General features: G+C 35.9%; 2 protein-coding genes across 2 annotated transcripts; both read right to left on the reverse strand.

The window, feature by feature from the left end:
- Positions 1–10,875: 10,875 nt before the first annotated feature.
- Positions 10,876–13,517, reverse strand: LOC120196027 (transmembrane emp24 domain-containing protein p24delta5-like). The gene is made up of 4 exons (XM_039197933.1): positions 13,174–13,517; positions 11,892–12,104; positions 11,721–11,797; positions 10,876–11,162 (listed from the first exon to the last, which is right to left on the reverse strand). Exons 1-4 carry the CDS (start codon positions 13,396–13,398, stop codon positions 11,018–11,020), a joined length of 660 nt encoding a protein of 219 aa, XP_039053864.1. The 5' UTR covers positions 13,399–13,517; the 3' UTR covers positions 10,876–11,017.
- A 4,181-nt stretch (positions 13,518–17,698) lies between these two features.
- On the reverse strand, positions 17,699–20,648 carry LOC120196016 (protein DETOXIFICATION 54-like). Its single transcript, XM_039197927.1, has 4 exons — positions 20,513–20,648; positions 19,469–19,547; positions 18,507–19,379; positions 17,699–18,432 (listed from the first exon to the last, which is right to left on the reverse strand). The coding sequence occupies exons 1-4, from the start codon at positions 20,560–20,562 to the stop codon at positions 17,881–17,883; spliced, it is 1,554 nt and encodes a 517-aa protein (XP_039053858.1). The 5' UTR covers positions 20,563–20,648; the 3' UTR covers positions 17,699–17,880.
- Between the last annotated feature and the right edge of the window lie 643 nt (positions 20,649–21,291).

A 21,291-nucleotide genomic window follows, 5' to 3' on the forward strand; every position in this document is an offset into this window, starting at 1 on the left:
ACCTCCGATAGGTGATCCTGCTCCTACGACCCCAACGAATATGCCACCTACCGATGGTATTGGCATGACTACACCGATCATAGGAGCGACCGATATTGAGTCAGAGTCTACTGGAGTTGCATTGGATGAGAATTTTAGTAGACAGTTTCTGTAGTTAATACAGGGAGCAGTTAGAGCTACTGGTGTTGTATCTGAGGTTTCTATTTCACAGACGTTGATTGCCAATGGAGTTAGAACTTTTGGGGGACAGATTGGTGGAGCTCCTACTGAAGCTGAGGATTGGCTCCAGGATACAGAGAGACGCATGGATCAGTTGGGTTTGGACTCAACTAAGAGATATCTGGGTGCTGTAGCAATGTTAGATGGTAATGCCTACACTTGGTGGGAGTCAGTGATCAGTAGTGTTCCTACCGATCGTTTGACCTGGAATTTCTTTAAGGATCGCTTTCGGAGTCGTTTTCTAGGAGAGCGCTACTTAGCTCAGAGACGACAACAGTTTCAAGACTTGGTTCAAGGAGACATGACTGTTTCTGAGTATGAGATCGAGTTCTTGAAGTTGCTGAAGTATGGATTCAGTATGGTACCTACTAAGAGAGATCGATGTCGTAAATTTGCCCTTGGACTCAGATACGAGCTGCGTAGGCAAGTTGTAACCCATCAGGATGAAATATTTGATGTGCTGGTGGGAAGAGCCAAAGATGCTGAAGAGGTGGAGGTTTTAGCTTCTGGTAGAGAGCGTGTTGATCAGGAACGATCTAAAAAATTTTCAGGCCCGATGGAGTCATCAGCACAGTCCGGGAAGAGGACTCGTACTTCAGCCCCTCAGAGAAGCAATACACGTTTCAGGCTTGCAGCATCCTCACCGTTAGTTGGCAGTCGAGGCGGTTACTCGTCGTATTATAATGGGCCCCTTTGTGAGTATTATGGTAAACAACACTCAGGAGAGTGTCGTAAGAAGATGGGTCTTTGCTATCAGTGTGGATCTAGTGGTCATTATCGGAGGGATTGTCCTCAGCTAGTTTCGTTTGAGCAGACCACTACCCAAACTCCTGTACGTTCGTAGACTACAGTACAGACCCCAATTAGAGATCATAGTCAAGGAAAGACTCGAGGATCAGCGTCCAGGACAGACAGTAGAGCCCGACCTTAACAAAATAGAGGGCCAACAGCTTTTGAGGCTAGACAGCCAGCTTTGGTTTATGCAACTAGACGTCGTGATGACAGAGATGAGCCTGAGGTTATTGCAGGTACATTTACTATTTATTCTACCCCATACTTTGCATTATTGGACAATGGCTCCACTCACTCCTATGTATCGAGCTCAGTATCTCGAAACCTTCAGATTCCAATCGAGAACACTGAAAATACTGTTACAGTTACAAGTCCAGTAGGACAAGCGGTATTAGTGAATAAAGTATTTCGGCGTTGTCCTCTCGAGGTTCAGGGAGAAATTTTTCTCCCTGATCTTATGGAACTTCCTTTAGGGGAGTTCGATCTAATTCTTGGAATGGATTGGTTGAATAAACACAAGGTAAAGCTGGATTGCGAATACAAGCGGGCTACTCTGAAGACTTCAGATGGTCGGACTGTTGTGTTAATTGGTGAACGGCGTGGTTATCTCTCCAATATATAGTTTCAGCGATGGAAATTGATCATATGATCCGGAAGGGATATGAGACCTTCATTGCTTGTATTTTGAACACCAAAGGTGCATTGTCCACGATCGAGGAGATTCGTACAGTTAGCGAGTTTCCTGATGTTTTTCCGGAGGAGTTGCCTGGGTTACCTCCTGATAGAGAGGTAGAGTTCGAGATTGAGACTTATCCAGGATCTTCACCTATTTCTATGGCACCTTATCGTATGGCTACAAAGGAACTTAAGTGACTAAAGTATAATTTATGAAAACTTGTATGCCATTTTCAAAGTAAAGGAAATTCAGGGACCAAGCCCTGAATCTCCCCTAAAAGTGTCGGCAAGTTTGGTTATAACTAACGTGTTTTCTGATTTCAATCAGAAAACACAAAAGCTTTTCTTAAATTTTCACTCCTCCCGCACCTCGACTTTCAAGTCCGATTCCGACGCCGTTCGACATCCGATCGTCAAATTGAAACCACCATCGTGTTCGTTATCGAGTCAGGAACAATCCCCTTAAATTAATTGAAGCGAAACGCTGCTAAACGTCGGGAATTTCAAGTCAAAGCATCGACGTTTTTTTTAGCTCTATCGCCGAGAAAATCTCAAATTCACCGCCGATCGTTGCTCAGTTTACGACACCTCCTGCACCATCGTGTTCTTTGTGTCGTTTCGAGTTCACCGGTGTCAACCTTGTCCGCCGTAGACGGCGGCGCGTGAGGAGGTGGTGCAGTCAAAGATTCGGCCGATTTGAAATCGAGCTCTCCGCCGTTCAAAAATTTGAACCGATCGTTGTAAGTATCTCGAAATCGCTCAAAATAATTTTTAGAAATTTTTCCGGGATTTTTAGGTCCCCGGAGGACGCCTCACGCGCCACACGCGCCGCCGCAGGGCGAGTGGCTGCTGGAAACCGGTTTAACCGGTTTTCAACCGGTTCTGACTGGTTTCGACCGGTTCAAACCGGTTTGACCGATCTGAACCAGTTTGACCGGTCTGACCCAACCGACCGACCCGACCCGACCGTCCGACCCGACCCGACTGGACCGTTGACCGTTGACTTTCTTTGACCAAAACTTAAAATGGCTTTGACCGAGCAGTAAACGACCGTTAATCTTTTCCGAGTATACCTATCCTGATAGTTTTTGACGTGCCAAATCCGTTTCCGCTGTCCGTTTTGTCAAATTCGAACCCGAAGGACTCCAAATCGACGGTCAAAGTAGTTGACTTTGACTTTGACCAAGAATCTGAATTTTCGAAAAGTCATACTTTATGTTTTTCGACGTCCTGATTCCGATTCCGCAATTCGTTTGGCCAAATTCAGACTCGAAATACCCTAAATTGATAGTCAAACCCGAAAAATGCTTATATACTTAAGAAGTCTAGTTTTGAACAATTAAATAGGATTTGGGACTGATAGATTATTATTGTTTGAAGGTACAAGAGACTCTCTGGATCGTTCGACAACTCGACCCAGCTCTTCTAGATCAGTTAACCACGTGTGCCATTATTCACGCGTTCGAAAACTGTAGCAGAGCGTGGTGAAACCAGCAATCAGTAGATTTGCTATTTGAACCTATTGTCGAGGTGTGTTCCCTACTTATTACTGAACTGTTTTATTGGTTTTAATATGTGGTACACCGAATTCATTGGTTATTGTTTTATGGATGCACCAATTTAATGTGACAATTTATGGAATATGGCTGCTATCTAATTTTTGTTTTGAAATGGTATATGATTACCATGTTTTTGGATTTATGGAATTTATTTCACGGTGCAATTAAATTTTGGAATTGAATTACGATGGAATAGCTCTGATCAAGCTAAATGGGCCTAATGTGACTCTTGAGGGCCTCAAAATGTTTCATTAGGTCGGCTTTCCTTTGCTGTGTGTTTTGGGTAAGCTATATGGACTTATTGACTTGAGCTTAAGGATACAAGCTTCAGAGCCTATCCTTAAGTCGGCTTTCTTTTTGCTATGTGCATAAAGTAAGCTATATGGAAAATAATTTTGGGAACTACTGATGGTGTACCAGAAAAGGGTTTAAACTATGATTTTCAAAAGTTAAACTCTTTTATGAATTTATGAGATTATTGGACTATGATTTGTACCTATTGACATTTTATGGAAATGTTGGGACACACTGAGCCTGGCTCACCTTTTGAAAATGTTTTCCCCCTTTCAGATACTGTTGGTTAGATACCTCGGTTCGAGCACTTGGAGGATCAACATATCTCTTGAAGTAAATCATATTGTAATGTTTTTATCTTGCAAGTTGACTTTATTTTGGTGACATGGACCTTATTTTAAATATCGGATTTTATAATGATGACTCTTTTGCTATTACTGCTCGGTTTATTGTGATTTTGAATTTGAAGACATGTTTTAAATTAAATTATTATTTATTGGTACTATATTTACGAGTTGGATTTTGATAATATAATTTGTTTATAATTTCATGTTATTTATAATGTGATTTTATATTGATAGAATAACGATTTCGAAAAATGTCTTTAATAATCATAATGTGATCCACTATACTTAGTCGAAACGCATAGGCCGGGTCTAGGGGGTTACATGTTATTTAATGCGGAATTCATGGTAGTTCTAATCCCTACGAGACAGTTTTCACCTTGAAGCCAGGTCCATGAACATGACTTAGCTCATACGAATTTTTATCATTTCAAAAGCTTCTTTATTATATTATCTTTTTCCACCAAAAAAAAACAAGGGCGATGCATTTTCTGTGGATATACAATAAGAAAATACTATTCTGGAAATGTCTCAACAAATTCCTTTGACCAAAATAGAAAAGATATGGCACTTAGAAATTAATTATTGATGGAAAAGATAAACCCCAGACATTGGATCTGTCATATCTCTATTCTTTATTTTTGAAGAAGAGGGGCTAATTTCATACTCTTACTAATTTTCAGTTAATTAATTGGAAAGAAAAGAAGGAAAGAAACTATGGTTAGCTGTTAACAATTCCATCAATTGTTGCTTCTCATTCAGCATGCATGATATGGACATGGAAAGCGAAATCTCTTTGCCTCAGCCACTGAATCATATCGAATATCTCAATAATGAACATCTTGGACTTGTTCATTGGCCTCGTCACAAACAAAAATGATTAAGACTTGCATGATTTCAGCCATTAGCTTGTCAAATTCTTACAGATTTGCAAATATCAAGTTCAGAATTTGAAACAAAATCCAAATTAGGATAAGGTTTGGTTCAAGCACAAATGAGATGGGAATGGCAAACCACTCAAATGGTTGTTTACAAGCTGATTTATTCCACCATTTTTAGTAAAAGTGATTGAAAAGGGATGTTTTAAAGGAAAATTGCACCAAGTACAAAGCTTGTTTTGTGAAAATGTCTGTCATGTCCATAAACTGGTCTTAAAACTTTTTGAAGTTTGAAGTTGTACAACTATAAACACATCTTTCGTTTCATGAAGCAACCAAGCGAGCCCTTGTTCAATCGCTTTTGATAACAACAGTTCATTGATGCAATTTCAAGTAGTCAAACCTACTGTATTTGAAGCAATCTGGTTCAAAAATAGAGCAGCTCAAATTATTAGTGCTTTTTAGATGCCAAGGAAAGAAAGCAACGTAATTAAGTCTATGATCAACTAATTGAATTTTGGGACCAAAACACTGCAAACATGAAAATAATAAAGCAACATGTTTAATGCAGCCAAAAAACAGTCAAAAAGACAGCAGAACAACTTTCCTTTTGCTTTATAAATGCTATTCTATCAATCTTTCCAACGTGTCGTTTAACAGTCAATCTGTTTTTTTCTTCTTCTTTTGCATGAGATTTTCTTGTTTTCTTGCTTCCTTTCACTAATGTTTTCATCTCATCAACATTGTCTACTTTCGGAAACCTTAACCTCACATTCAAAGCCTAACTCCTATGAATCCTTGTAGTGGATTTCAGATTCCAGGATCCTAAAGTACCTTTTCATATAAAAATGTGGGAATTTACCGATGGAAAGTGGGAAACCAATACATTCCAGCAATGCTGTATGTGTTTTTGCAATTTCCTGTTACCAAGAAACAAGAGATAAACATGAATATCAACCTCCAATATGATATGTTTGGAAGGCAGATCATTCAATAAGAAAAAAAAAATAACAGAAATGATGTTATTCCTACATGATGAATTTCTTATTCCATAATATTTTGGCTTTGAATTATGGCAAATCTGATTTTTTCCCCCTCTCTCGCCATATCAAAAGGAAAACTTGTGTGAAAAAGTAGCTTGGACTACATGGTTTGGAGTGTATGATTAAAGGGATGAATAAGTTAACACCTTGGAAAATGAATGGTCTTGGTAGTCAAATAATATATACATATTTTCATGCAAATTTTAAACGTTGAATTGTTTATTTTTTTTAATGATGAAATAAAGTGAATCTTTAAAAGATTGAAAGATATCTTAAACAACTAGTGGCACAGAAATAACATTGATGATAAAGTAATCATTGAATTCATAGTGCAAAAGGTATATGACATTAATTATATTTAAATTTTGTATACTTGTACAATTTAGTATTTAATAAATAAAACATTATGGTGGGATTGGAGATGACCCCAATAGCTTTTTGAATTGCTTATGATTCATATGCAAATCGATTTAGGGTAAACTACATGTATAGTATTTAAATCAATACTTTTATTTCGTTTTGGTACCTAAATTTTATTTTTATAAAAAACCATATATAGCGTTTAGTTTAAGTTTCGTTTTAATATCCACTATTAAAAACTTAATGATGATGTTGAAGTGTTACCATATGGTAGTGTCACATCTTCATCTAAAAAAAAAAAAAAAGGTCACATTAACAATTCTATTAAATTTTTAACGACGAGTACCGAATTGAAACCTAAAATAAATGTTAAATATGATTTTGGAAAAAAAAATGAAATTTGTGTATTAAAATGACACAAAAATAATAATTTAGATACCAAACGTATAATTTAATTGGATTTAAAACAGAAATTATTTTGTCCTGTTTGTAGAAACAAAAGGCTATATTTATATAAAAAAAAACTACTTTATCAGTTGGCTTCTTTTAGAATAAAATAATAGAAGATACCGTGCGACATATTATTCGATTTGGTAATCAGCACATCAGTGCTGTATTCATTTATTTTTCATGTATTTATAATTGTTTTAAAGATGTTGTTAAATTCGGTAATTAGTACATCAGTGTTGTATTCAATTATTTTTCACGTATTATAATTTTTTTAAATATATTATTAAAAAAACAACTCCAAATTTTCCTTTGTTGTAACATCTATTAACACCCCTTACCGTTCTGCTGAACAACTCTGAATCAGGGCTTGATAGAACATTACAACCGGATCAAAATATCTAACTATTCTAAGAAAGTACCAAGCAAAAGACAACGAAAATCAAAACTACATCCCTAAAACCTAAGACAACCACTCAACTAGAAAGACAACGAGTTACTACCCGACATACAACAAAGCTTCCATAAGAATGTAACCAATATAATTGATTCTCACTCAATATCTCACCGGCTGTCATACTACCAGACAAAAGATAAATTAATCCTTACATCTCTGACAAACTATAATATTACTTTGACGGTTACCACAATTTGTCAATTCATCTCCAACAATGAAGAGCCTACCTTATCGCTGCAGTTAGTATCATTAGCCGAAAACACCTTGGTCACTGCTTCATTAACAACCGGTGAGAAAGTAGCCTCCAGCTCCTTCATCGACGATGGAACTTCCCAAACGGAATCTGGAGATAACAAAAATGATATTTAACAGACTTGAAGTTTCACTCAATTATCTTATATAACTATTAAAGATGATGTTTAATAAACTTGAATCGAAGTTCGACATCTGTAATCTTTCTTGTGAATATTGTTTTACATCAAATCATATATAACGACAATATTAGTCATTAGTGGCGGATTTAAAATATATTTTAATATGGATACATATATTATTAACATAATTTTTTTATATGTGAGTGAACATATATAAATTTTTAAGATGATCGCAATTACAAAAATAAATAACTATATAAAAAAAAATCAAAAGTGAAGACATGTCAACCTTACACAAATGTGAGTTCTCCACTGCCAGTCATTCAATCACCAATGACAGCTTCGGGTAGCTGGACCTCTACATGTATTACAATCCTTATCGTTTTTTTTTTCCTTTTTGGTGCATGGAAATCAGCCCCACTAGATCAAGATACTGTTTAGAATATACACTGTGTGATGCACAAGTCCAGTTTGTCCTCAATTCTCAAACTTTTCAGGTGAACAGAAAAGCAGAAATTCAACAGCTTGAGGGCTTTGAAACAATGGGTCAGTCAAAAGTTGTAGAAATGGAATGAGTACGACATTAAAGAACCATGATTTATGTATTTCTTTTTCTTTTTCTCACTTTCTAGATGTTAAAGTGTGCAAAATGAAGCAAAAGTGGCAAAATAAAAAAAATACATTATATTTTTTTTATTAACAAATTGAAAAATCACAAAAAAAAAACGTTATCTATATAATTTTATTATTAATTAATCAGAATAATAATAGTAAGAAAAATATATTAAATTAGTAGATTTTAGATTTAAGTAAAAATCATTAAATTGGTCAGAAAGGATAAATTAATCAATGAAAGTCAACAATTTAATCAAAGTCAGAGATCAATTTCAATTATTCTCATTAACTTATCAGGTCAATCAACATGTCATGTCAATCTACAGTTCAAGTTATTCAAAGACCCGAGTCAATTAACAGGCCGGATCGATCAATCAATAAAGTCAACGGGTATGACCAATGGATCAAAGTAAATATGGATCGAGTACATTTTAAAAATTATATGGGTCGTATTCTGTTAGGAAGCTTTGGGCCTTTGTAGGTTTGGGTATTGGGTCTATTAGTGCTATAGTGTTTGGGCCTCAACAATAGGCTTGGGATTTGGGTCATGCTGGTGGGATAAACCTTTGGGATTGGCTTGGGGTTCTGGTTTGCTTTAGCATATTAGGGTTAGGGTTTGGTAAGAAGGGTGACAATGATGGTTTTTTTATGGTTCAGACCGTGGATCTTTACGAATGTAAATATTCGAAAGTAATGGTTCATAAGTAGAGATGGCAAACAAGCGGGTCGGGTGCGGATACCCCCTCCCCCATCCCCATACCCACCTAATATTTTTCAATCCACCACCCGCCCACCACCCATGATGGGTACAAATTTTCAAATCCACACACGCCCACGCGGGTACATTTTCAAATCCATCCCCACACTCACTACCCACTAGCGACATACCCATCTAGACCCGCCTGACAGCAAACACATGCTTCAATTTGTCAGAGAAGTGGCTCTATGAATGTTATGGAGACAGATTGTAGGGAGCATGTAGTCGCAGAGTTGGATTGTTGAGTTGTTTTCGATGTTAATGCTCATAGTGCGCCTAATATGGGTTTTGAGGGGCTAAAGAACATGGAAACTGCTGCTTTTGATGTTAATGCATATAGTACGGCTAATTTGTGTTTAGATGGGCAGCATGGGCTAAAGAACATGGAAAGTGATGTGGTTAGTGGGATTATGGATTTAATCAAAGAGCCGAATATTTCCCTAATTAAAGACCAGATTAAAATTAATATTTGGTTAAATTATATGTTATATATTATACAATATTAAAATTTATAAATTAGTCTCTAAAATTACACCTAAATTCATAATGCTCCAAAATTTAATAGATATTTGGCTGGGCGGGCGGATGTGGGGCAGGCGGATGCGGGGCGGGTGGATGCGGGGTAGGTAATGTCTCAAACCCATTACCCGCCCACCACCCACGACAGGTACCACTTTATAAATCCACATCCGCCCACTACCCGCTAAAATTATACCCATCCCCGCTCCAATTGGAGCGGATACGGTGCGAAATCTAAGAAACTATACCCGTTTGCCATCCCTATTCATAAGATTTTTTACTTCATTATGATGAAAAGTTATACACTAACTTTCTAAGATTCACGAAATGGGTTTCTAACTTTATTTTATGTTCAAAATGGTCTCCAAATTAGTCCTCTAAATTTTTATTTCACTTCAATTAGGTCCCCAAATTTTGGATTTTGGACATTTAGGTCCTCAAAAAATCAAATTGATCCTCTAATTAACAGAATAAATTTCGAAGAAGCTTTCAACCCTTGATTCGGGGTGTAGCAGGGAATGACTATTGCAATATGTGGTGTTTCTATACTTGGGTCTTAGAGGTCTTCTAATGCATCCATTGTTTGCAAATATATCGAATCTTTTTATACTCTTAGGAAGGTACTGTCATTTCATGTTTCATTATATGAAAATGAATGACAAGGAAGAAAACTGTATGATTTTGATCTTGTACTATATTCATGTTAGCCAATGTCATCTACATTAATACATACAATTGGTCTACAAAAGGTGTTACATGAATACATTAATACGACAAGCTTTCTGCAGATATTTGAGACTTGGAGGCGTATTTTATATGGACTATCAACTCTACTTTCTGGTCTATCCCCTCATCCATTAAGCTTAGTATTTGATTACTTCGCCTTGGTATATGGCGTTGGTCGATTGTTGCAGCCGCTCCCTTCTTCCAAACACTACTGGTATTTGGTAATATATGAGAAATGTAAGTATTTTTTTATTTTCTCTTTGGATTATAAATTCTGTATCAAGTCGTTTCTTGGTAAGTGTTCATGGCTAATGCCAATACCACTGGAGTTCAATTGCAAGTAACTGAGCTGAAACCGGAATAGTTGGTCGAAATAGCCCCACATTGTTACCAGATGAAAGATGTGGAAGATGATATGCTTTTTCTCATTCATCTTCTAAATCTGAACAACTTAATCATGATGAAGTTGAATCAATTGCGAGAGACGGTTATGCATGGTTTTTATTGCTTACTGCTTGATACTTAAATATTTTGGAAGAAGAAAATTGGCTGGAGAACCTAGGAATACATATATTTTGTTTGTATACTTGTAGGTAATAGGTATCACGTTTTGTAGCGATAGATAATCTTCAGTTGAGCTATTTTCTATGGTATTTTATAGCATTTTGATGACATCGACATCTTCTAGAATGGCGTAACCGGAGAGTAGTATATTGTTGTTTGTTTCGGCTGGAGAAGGTGATCATAGAGACGGTAATACTGTGAGCGCATATCTATATTTATGAGAAGGAAAAAGAAAAAACCTTGACGTGAGCATTGAACAACAAACCACATCTTCATTCTCAAATCAGCAGGAAATGATAGTCAGTCTCTATGGAACAGCAAGAAATTAGTGAATTCCTTTCATTTTTTCAGGACGGTTTAACTTTTGTTTCACAAAACTATTTGTGCATATAATCTAGATGAGCTTCTTCTTTACAAAGTAGCGCTTCAAGTACCATATCTGCAAAACCGAAACCGTGATGCAGACCCCAAGGGACATGATACTGAACCATGCCACTCTTGCATTTGTAATTTCACTTACTTCTCTCATATCTGCTTCTCTGTACACATTAACGAAAGAAAGACAACTGTTATTTTAGAAACATGTGACTAAGTAGATCCTGCAAAGGAATAGGAATGAACACAGTCTAAGCAAATTGATCATCTTAACACCCAAGTCAAAGAATATCTCTACTTGTTGACTCGAATAATTGAATATTTCAAGATATTAAGTCGAGTTTTCTACTTATCTTGTTAGTCATTCTGTTCCCGATTCCTTTACTTCTTACTTTTAACCTCTTTTTACAGAAAATATGAGAACTGATAAGGAGATTTTAATGGAAATCCAAGTATTTCTTTGTGGAAAACTTCCAAGATCAAAATAGACCACATTTATAATTATGAAAAGTGAAAACTTTGAGATCAAAATAGACCACATTTATAATTATGAAAAGTGAAAACTTTGAGGTGGAAAACCTTGTGAATGTATGAAAAGATCCTTTAAGCATCAAGTTTCTTGTTCTGAATAAATTCCTCCTTTAAGACTTCTATTTCAAGCGTAAACAGTGACTATTAAGATGTTTGCACCTTGAACTACAGTTTAGTTGTGATAAGAGTACCTATCTTTGAGGTAGATTAGATTACCACGAATAGCTTCCACTGTTCCTTGAAGTCTCCTGAGAACAAGTTCAACACCCTACAAAAAGTAATATATAATGCGTAAGAAATTTGGATGGCTATGGAGATCAAGCCCCATTTAAAATTTCAAGAGAAGGCATCAAGGATCTTACCTCTATTTTCTCTTTCTTCGCAACGGACTCCCAATCTTTGGCAGCAATTCCAGTTTTCCAGTCAATGCCTAAAGTTAGTTCAGAATCTTGTTTATGGCTGCCATCCTTCCAGAAACAAGCTAGATAATTGCCTGACTCACTGGTCGTAAATGCAAACTGACCGTGAGTTGCATTTTCATTGTGGTGAAGATTGTTCCCAAAAGGAGATGTTACCTAAAGAATGAGATAAAGGTCTAGTAAATTTGAGGATAAATCACATATTCCGTACACGTGCCACTGTGTTAAATCTACATTTTCTAGATAAATTTCCAAATATACAAAATTAATGATCTCAAGCTACACAGCTCAGACTCTTCATTGTTCTTTTTAAGTACTCATGTTATAACTTCTTGAAAGATATCTTATTGCTTGTAGTTCATTAACTCAAAATTTTCAACATACCAGGACGATAGTAGGAAGAAAATTCCATGTAGTTGGCCTCTAGTTTGGTTTATGCTGAGCTACAGATAATTGTCTAACACAAAAAAGGTAACCTCAATGTGATACCGATTAGTTGTACTTCACAATTCCTCAAACTAGAATGGATTCTTCAACCATAGGGCACAAAGAATTCCAATTTTCCACCCTCAAGACTTTTCCATAAAAAAGAAAGGATATTTCTTTGGCAGATCAAGAAATAGGGGTGAGTAAAACTTGATTCGATCCAATACTCACTCCTATCAAGAAACAACAAGAAACACCTACCAAATCCCTTGAGGGGAGGCCTAGAACTTCAAGGCACATATGTTATCCCCATATTAATGGCTCACCTTAGTACATATAGGATAAAAAACGTATCATTCAAACTGAAGAAAAGAACTTGTTCTGCCGATATTCATATGGAACTTCAAAAGACAGAAGCAAATTGGTTGCTGGATGCTTAAGTATCAGGGATTAGATTCAAATTCTTAGCAAAAAAAAATATATTAAATAGGAAGATTAAGCAAAGGTTTATTCTTGGATATGGCTTGCCCTGTAAATATATGTTCTAAACATCCTTGACACTTACAAAAGGATAAAAATCAGCAAAGCCTATCAATATAATCACTGTTCATCCAAACCAGCAAAGTCTTCAACAACAAAAATCTCACATAAAAAATCATCCCATTGAAATAAAATATCAAAACCAGCGATAAAATTTATATTGTGGTGGTTGGGCAAAATAAAAAGGGCAGAAATCTGATAAACCCAGACGGAGAATTTGATAAATTGTTCGCTGTTAATGAAAAGGTAAAAGAAATACCCGAGCAGAGACGGTGGGTATACGATCGGGGTTGTTTTCATCGATGACATAGTAATCAGCTAAAACAACAACGTTGCTTTGGATCTCCTCAGAAATACACTTGGTTCCTGAACTTGGAATCGTTAACCATATAGCTTCAGCAACCGGCAACATACAATTGTTCCTCGTTAAACATAGTACCAATATTATTGGCAAAAAACACACTGCACGACCACCAAAAAACATGCCTTTGCCACAAGCACCCAAAACCAAAATAAAGGGTCTCGTTTTGCTTCTCTTTCTGCTTTTCTTTTCTCTGGTTTCAACCCCCAACCCCCTTTTTTGCAATTCAGTATATTTCTTGGGGGGTTTGATGGCTTGTCGTAGACTTGTTCTAGCTGTCCCGGTTGCACTGTGCAAGAGACGCGCTGAGAACTGGGAGTGGGATTTGGTGTGTGGGACAATGGAGAGAAAGGTCAAGAAGAGTTGTTGCAGTCTTCCAATAAGAATGGTCCAGCTAAGAATTTTAGGATTGAAATGTTCTTACTTTCTTTGACTAGAAATTTAATATTTCATTTTGATTAATTACTGGATGGATTTGTATTTGCTGTTAAAAGTAACTGATTGTGGTAAAAAAACATAGTTAATTTTATCATAATATTATTACGGATTAGAATTTCAACAGGTTTATCTATACGAACCTTTTCTTGACTGAATGTAAACATAAACAAGTCTTCATCATATCTTTGTTAAAAATCACACCAAACGACCAACAAATTCTGCATATCACAAGCATTTTTAGGGTAATCTAAATCACCACGAGAGTCGACAAAAACACAAAAAAGTTATGAAACCAACAACAAAGAAACAAGAGATAAATTTAGAGTAAATATTGAATTATATTATTCTTTTTTTTTATAGGAATTGAGGCCTCATTAAAAATTCCTTCATGATTTAAGGAACTCATATTGAATTCCTAAATCGGATGAAGGAGGAAAAGAGTGCCTTAAACTTTATTAATATAGATACATAAGATACAATAATAAGATAAAACCCTTACAAACAACCTAAAACCCAAAATAATATATCCCAACAACAAAGAAAAATTAACCAATACCAGACTTAGCCAACCCATCAACCTCAATATTGGCTGTCCTAGCCACCCCTCTAATAACTCCCTCGACTTCTTTGAGTTTAACAACTACCTCCCTAACAATGGAGGCATAGACAACAGGACAACAAGATCCATCCTTAATCCAATCCATTACCATTTTACAATCTGATTCTATAATCAACCGACCCTTAATACTTCCTCTCACTGAGTGAAAGAAATTTAAACCCTCCTTAACAGCCTCTAATTCCATCAGAATAGGTGGACCTGGACCAGAAGCCGTCTTAAAAGAACCTAAAAGTAGACCTTCTTCATCCCTTAGGATGCCTGCAATTCCACTGCTCTTCCAGTCAGAACTAGTAGCTGCATCCACATTCAATTTAACAAAGCCCTTAGAGGGAGGGACCACGGGATGGTAGAGACAATTGATTTGTTTGGAGGGAAACATGAATCCCCAAGGGAAGGGTCACTGATAAGGGAATCCAAAGAAATGACCGAATCTGCAAACTTAGCTAGGAACCAAGATGCAAGCCTTACTCTAGCTAAGAAAAATAAATTAGCTTGATCCAACTTCTCTCTATCGAAGACGATGTCATTTCTAGCTTTCCAAACAGTCCACATAACAACAGCCGGAATAAAGTTCCAAATAGTAGAACCGGAATTTAGATCTTCCCAAGCTAGAAGAAAGTTTTGCGCATTTCCATGAAATACCGAACTGATACTCCAATACTGCAAAAATTTATTCCACAAAGACCACACGACTAAACAAGAGAGAAATAAGTAAGAAGAGGATTCATCCACCAAATTACATAAAGGACATGAAAGATCTACAATATCCGAAACCCCTCTTTTAGCCAGTTCAGTCCTCACTGGTAGTTTTTGAAGGACCACCTGTCATATAAAAGTCTCAATCCTTGGTGGCACCAATCCTTTCCACAAAAATTTCTTCCAAAAAGAGTTCACCTGGGAAACCGAGGAACAAATCTTCACACATGAATTAACAGAATAAACACCATCCCCTTTCCCTTTCAAGATCAGAGCATCGCTGGCATCTTAGACAAGCAAAAATTAGAAATGATTGTCATCATATTAGTCCACTGTTCAAATTCCCAATCAGCCAAATTCCTCCTCAATCAAATATTCCAAATCCAGCCTAGAGAACTAAACTCGCCGAAATCAATCAATTTACCACTCTGATTTGAAGAGATAGCAAATAGCCTTGGGAAAGAGACCTTAAGAGGGCAGTCCATTGCCCATTTATCCTGCCAAAAACATATAAACTAACCACAACCAACTTGAATTCTGCACATACTTCGAAATTTTGAGCCAAATGAGTCTTCTTTAAAATGAGAATTAACCACTGAACTCCAAATCCAAGAGGATTGAGATGGTAACTTGCTATTGAACAGTAAAGAGTAGGGATCCAGATTATATTTTGAACATATCAACCTCCTCCAAACAGCATTCCTTTCATTAGCAAACCTCCAAGACCATTTCCCCAGTAAAACTCTGTTCATATTACTAATATACAATAAATCAAACGATTATAACTGATGTGAGAAGCTTCTCTATTTATAATTGAAGTCTCATACATCTAATAGTTTATGTTAACTACATCTATGGGTGAGATTGAATCTCGTCTAACAAATTCATTATCTTATCTTATCTTAATAAATTTAAATTTAAATCAAACATTATCAATGTTATCTCTTTAATTTAAACAACTACCTTCTTAAATTAAAAAAAAATCAAACAGAATGTCTCAAGCCTAAATTCACAAGTCGTGACAGTATCAACAAGATCTTATGAATGTCTCTTTAAATAAATAGGTTGATTTAAAAGTTCATTGTATACTATTTTATAATCACTTTAGCTTAATAAAAAAATAGGTTGACTTTCATTAAAAGAGGATCGACATTCTGATAGAATGAGCCTTAAATTAAGAAGTCTAATATTCATAAAAACAAAAGTGTAAATTATACAAACGATCATTAAATTATATTAAAATAATTTCTTAAGACATTGAACTTTTAAAAGTTATAAATCGAATATTAAACTTTTAATTTTGTTATAAAATAGATATCATATCGTTAGCTACCATTAACTATTGTTAAGAAGATAATATGATGCATTAAATTAATATGTAATATTAATTAACTTGAACTAAAATTTATTTTGATATTTTTAAATAATAATTTTAAATATTAATATAATACAATACATTTAAACAATAATTAACACAATATATTGAAACAATTAAAATACCCATAAATAAAAGGAAATTTGACCTTCAAATTACATTTCAGTTAGGCTCCCTCATGGATCATGCTATATTTTTTTGGAACTTGAAAAGTAAAAAACATGAACTCGTTTAATTTAATCAATTGATGTCAATTTATATATTATTATTTAACTATAATATTGTTCTGTAGTATGTGTATATGTTGAAGATGGTGGTTAATTATTTATGTAATTCTATTTGTTATTGCTATTATATTCCTTTACCTTTTTATTTAAATTAGTAGTAATTTCTTTACCATGTATTAAAATATATTTCCTTAGGTCCTTGGATGAAATAATTTCAAATTAATATTTTAAATGATTATTGGTTGGTTAAATACTCATAAGTGAAAGGGAATCCAACCTTTAAAAGTACTATTTCTCTTATAAGGTCATACTAGTACTAAACCTAGATTTTTTTTAATTTTTGAAAAGAGAAGTACTAAACCTTTAAAATGAAAATTGACAAAATAGCTACTATTCCAATAGTTTGGCCACGGTTTTTTTAAAAGGAGCGCCCTTGATAGAAAATTGAACATTTTAGATGGTGAGGGACATTCCTTCTGCCAACAAAATGTACAATTTCGTAATTTTACACCGTATTCATTTTAATTGGAGTAAAAATTAATATAATTTTAGTAGATAGTGAGCGGGTATAAATTTATAAAGTGGTACCCATCGCGGTAGTGACGTAATAGGTTTGAAACCTTACCGCCTCGCATCTGCCTGCCCCACTAAATACTCATTAAATTTTAGACTATTATAAATTTAGGTATAATTTTAAAGTTTATCATTTATATGTTATTATGTGTTTGTCATTTAAGTTTTTAGGCTTTAATTATATATTTTATTTTAATATTTTATGTACTTTAAAATTTATGTTAACACTTAACTCATATAATCTTTAGTTTATTTTATTATGTTTCTTAATGGACGTGTTTGTTTTATGTTTATTGTTTATGTATAACTTAAGGTTGTTGTCAAACGAGTCTAGTCGGGTACGTCTCTAGTTGGGTAGTGGGTGTGGGGATGAATTTGAGAATGCACGCGGTGTAGATTTGAAAAATAATACCCATCATGGGTGATAGTCGGGTGGTAGATTTGAAAATATTAGTGGGTATGAGAATAGGAAGGGATATCCTCACCCGCCGACCCGTTTACCATCCTACCCTATAATAGGTTCCCTGATGACTAAACTCCGAGAGCCAAATAAAAGCAAACACAAAGAAAAAACAAACATGAGTCAGCTACCTCTCCCAAAAGCAACTAGACAATAAAAAACAAAACAGTATCCCGCATCTTATGCGCGTATTCCATAACTCTCTGTCCATTTCTCTTCACAAAACGTCATCTATTTTATCATTTCCATCACCCAACAGCCCTTTACTCTCATCTTCATCCATGCATGAGCTCATTTCCATGCCGGTTAGCTTCTTTGCTTTCAATGCCTCAGCTTCCCAATCTGTTGTACACAGCACGACATACATAATAGACACAACACAAGCCATTTGGGCAGATAGTAGTCCAAACCAGAGCCCGGGGAAACCCACATTTAACAGAAAGGCTAGGCATACAGCCACCGGAGTGCCCACGAAATAAAATGAGCGCAGATTTATGCGGGCCCCAACCGACGGCCTTGCCATGCCACGTAGGATACCGCAGCCAGTTGTTTGGGGGCAGTTACCTAGCTCACACAGCCCTATGATTGGCATGACAGTTGTAACTAATGGTTTGACAAGATCATCCCTGGTGAACAACCCGGCCCATTTTTCCCTAAGTATCACCGTCCAAGCCACATTGATTATGCCAATCACAAATGCACATCCCAATGCCACCATGGCCGCTAGCTTAGCTTTGTATGGCTTACCAGCTCCAAGTTCATTCCCTACCTGCAACAATTCTATTCCTCTTTTAAAATATGAGTAATACAATAGAGTACTGGTATAGTGGAAGTGGAACTTACACGGGCGGAGACACATCCAGCAAGAGCCATGGGGAAAGTGTACATCATGCTGGTGGTCTGAATCAGGATCCCAGTGGCAGCCACAGCGAGTGTTGGATTCCACAGATAACCAGCCATCAACGTCACTATCTCATACCACCACCATTCCAAACAAATCCCAAGACAACTAGGCACTGCCAATCTCAAAAGTGGGACAACCCCACCACACACCCCTCCAATTCCAGTCGTCCATCTCATCTCACACCTCCCACTAATCCACACGTACCCCAGCATCAACACCAACATGTTCATGTTGGTAACCACGGATGCCATTGCCACACCTGGTACCCCCAGCCCCATAACCATCACCAACACATAGTTAAGGGGCAGGTGAAATATCACAGCTATTAAGGAGCACCACATCATAGGCTTTGTCACCCGTTGTGACCTTAAAAATACCCTCAACGGCTGTAACAAAGTATTTGTTAAAAGATCCGGCAAAGAGTACATACAATAAGTTGCTGCCATTGATGTGATATCTTTATCTTGTCCCATGAAAACCATAATGCTGTCAAGATTCACCCATAACAGGCTGATTGGTATGATTGCAAGAAACAGTATGATGATCATGCGTTGGAGAGAGAGAGATAGTAACTCCCAGTTCTTGCTCCCGTAGGCTTGGCTACACACTGGCTCGAGCCCTGAGGCAAGACCAACAAGCACAGAGTAGCCAGTGATGTTGGTGAAGCCTATGGAGAGAGCTCCTCCGGCTAGTTCTAGACTACCAAGTCTACCTAAGAACAGAACCGATAGCACTGCTCTAACAAAGACTAGCCAGTTCATGGCTGTTATAGGCAAAGCCATGCCCCATAGCTCTTTAAGCTCTTCAAGAATCTGCAATATAAACATTAATGAAATGTCAATATGATGTAATAAATAAATAAATGAATGATAAAAATATACAATCATTTTGAAGGGCTAACCTCGGAAGCAGAGGGGAATTTGTGTGAAAAGAAATCTGTGCCCTTTGCCATGAGTGTCGCCAATGAATGAGATACCGGTCTAGTAAATTTGAGCATAAATCGCATATTCAGTACATGTGTAACTGTTTTAAATCTAAGTTTTCCAGATAAATTCCCAAATATATACAATTAATGATCTCAAGCTATGCAGCTTTAACTCTTCATTGTTCTTTTAAGTACTCATGTTCGAACTTTTTGAAAGATATATAATTTTCTCACTTGTGGTTCGTTTCAAACTCAACAATTTCAAACATGCCATGAGGATAGTAGGAATAAAATTCCATGCAGTTGACCTCTAGTTTGGTTAATACTGAGCTACAGATACTTGTCGAACACAAAGAAGTATCAAATGCGCAAGTAACCTCAATCTGATACCGATTAGATGTACTTTGCAATTCCTCAAACTAGAATGGATTCTTCAACCATAGGGTACCAAGAATACCAATTTTCCACCTTCAAGACTTTTCCATCAAAAAGAAAGGATATTTCTTTGGCAGATCAAGAAATAGGGGTGAGCAAAACTCAACTTGACTCAATCAAATACTCACTCTCAGTTAAACTGAAGAAAAGAACTTATTCTGCAGATATTCATATGGAACTTCAAAAGACAGAAGGAAATTGGTAGCCGGGTGCTTAATTATCAGGGACTAGATTCTGATTCTTAACAAAAAAGAAAATTTCTCATTCATACTAAATAGGAAGACTAAGCAAAGGTTTACTCTTGGATATGACTTGCACTGTAAATACATGTTCTAAACATCCTTGACACTTACAAAAGGATAAAAATCAGCAAAGCCTAGCAACATAATCACTGTTCACCCAAACCAGCAAAGCCTTCAACAACTAAAATCTCAAATAAAAGATTATCCCATTAAAACAAAGTATCAAAATCAGAGATAAATTTGTATTGAGGTGGTTGGACAAAAGAAAAAGGCAGAAATCTGATAAACCCAGACGAAGAATTTGATAAATTGTTTGCTGCTAATGAAAAGGTAAAAGAAATACCCGAGCAGAGACGGTGGGTATATGATCGGGGTTGTTTTCATCGATGACATAGTAATCAAAAGCAACAACGTTGCTTTGAATCTCCTCAGAAACACACTTCGTTCCTGAACTTGGAATCGTTACCATATAGCTTCAGCAACCGGCAACATACAATTGTTCTCGTTAAAAATAGTACCAATATTATTGGTAAAAAACACGCTGCACGACCACCAAAAAGGCATGCCTTTGCCACTTCTTAAGAACCCAAAACCAAAAGGCTTAATACAAAACAAGTACACAAACTATATTCGTTTTTCTATTTAAGCGACTAATATTTTTAGATTAATATAAATGTTTATCGTTACAAACTTTATTATTTTAAATAGACCTGACAAACTTGACTTGAACCCGATTATCTGAACCGATTTACCTGACCCAATACTTGATATTAACTCGAACATGATAATTAAATTCGATCTGATACCCGACCCAAAATTTAGCGAAATCAACTATAACCGAAATTAACCCGAACCAAAAGCAACTCGAACCGAAATTAACGCGAACCGAAAGCAAACCGAACTGAAATTAATTCAAACCTAATTTAACCCGACCTGAAACAACCCGAACAAATTGAAATTGATAAAAGTTATTAAACAATAAAAATTATTTTCAATAATAAATTAATTTAAATAAAATTGATAATTTATTAAAAATATTAGATTTATAATAAAAATAATATAAAGTTTAAAAGAAATATAAAAGTAATAATCTAATTGTAAGATTGAAAACAATAAAAAAAT

The sequence above is a fragment of the Hibiscus syriacus genome, unplaced genomic scaffold (genome assembly GCF_006381635.1).
Source record: "Hibiscus syriacus cultivar Baekdansim isolate YM2019G1 unplaced genomic scaffold, ASM638163v2 tig00004620_pilon, whole genome shotgun sequence".
NCBI classification, from domain to species: domain Eukaryota; kingdom Viridiplantae; phylum Streptophyta; class Magnoliopsida; order Malvales; family Malvaceae; genus Hibiscus; species Hibiscus syriacus.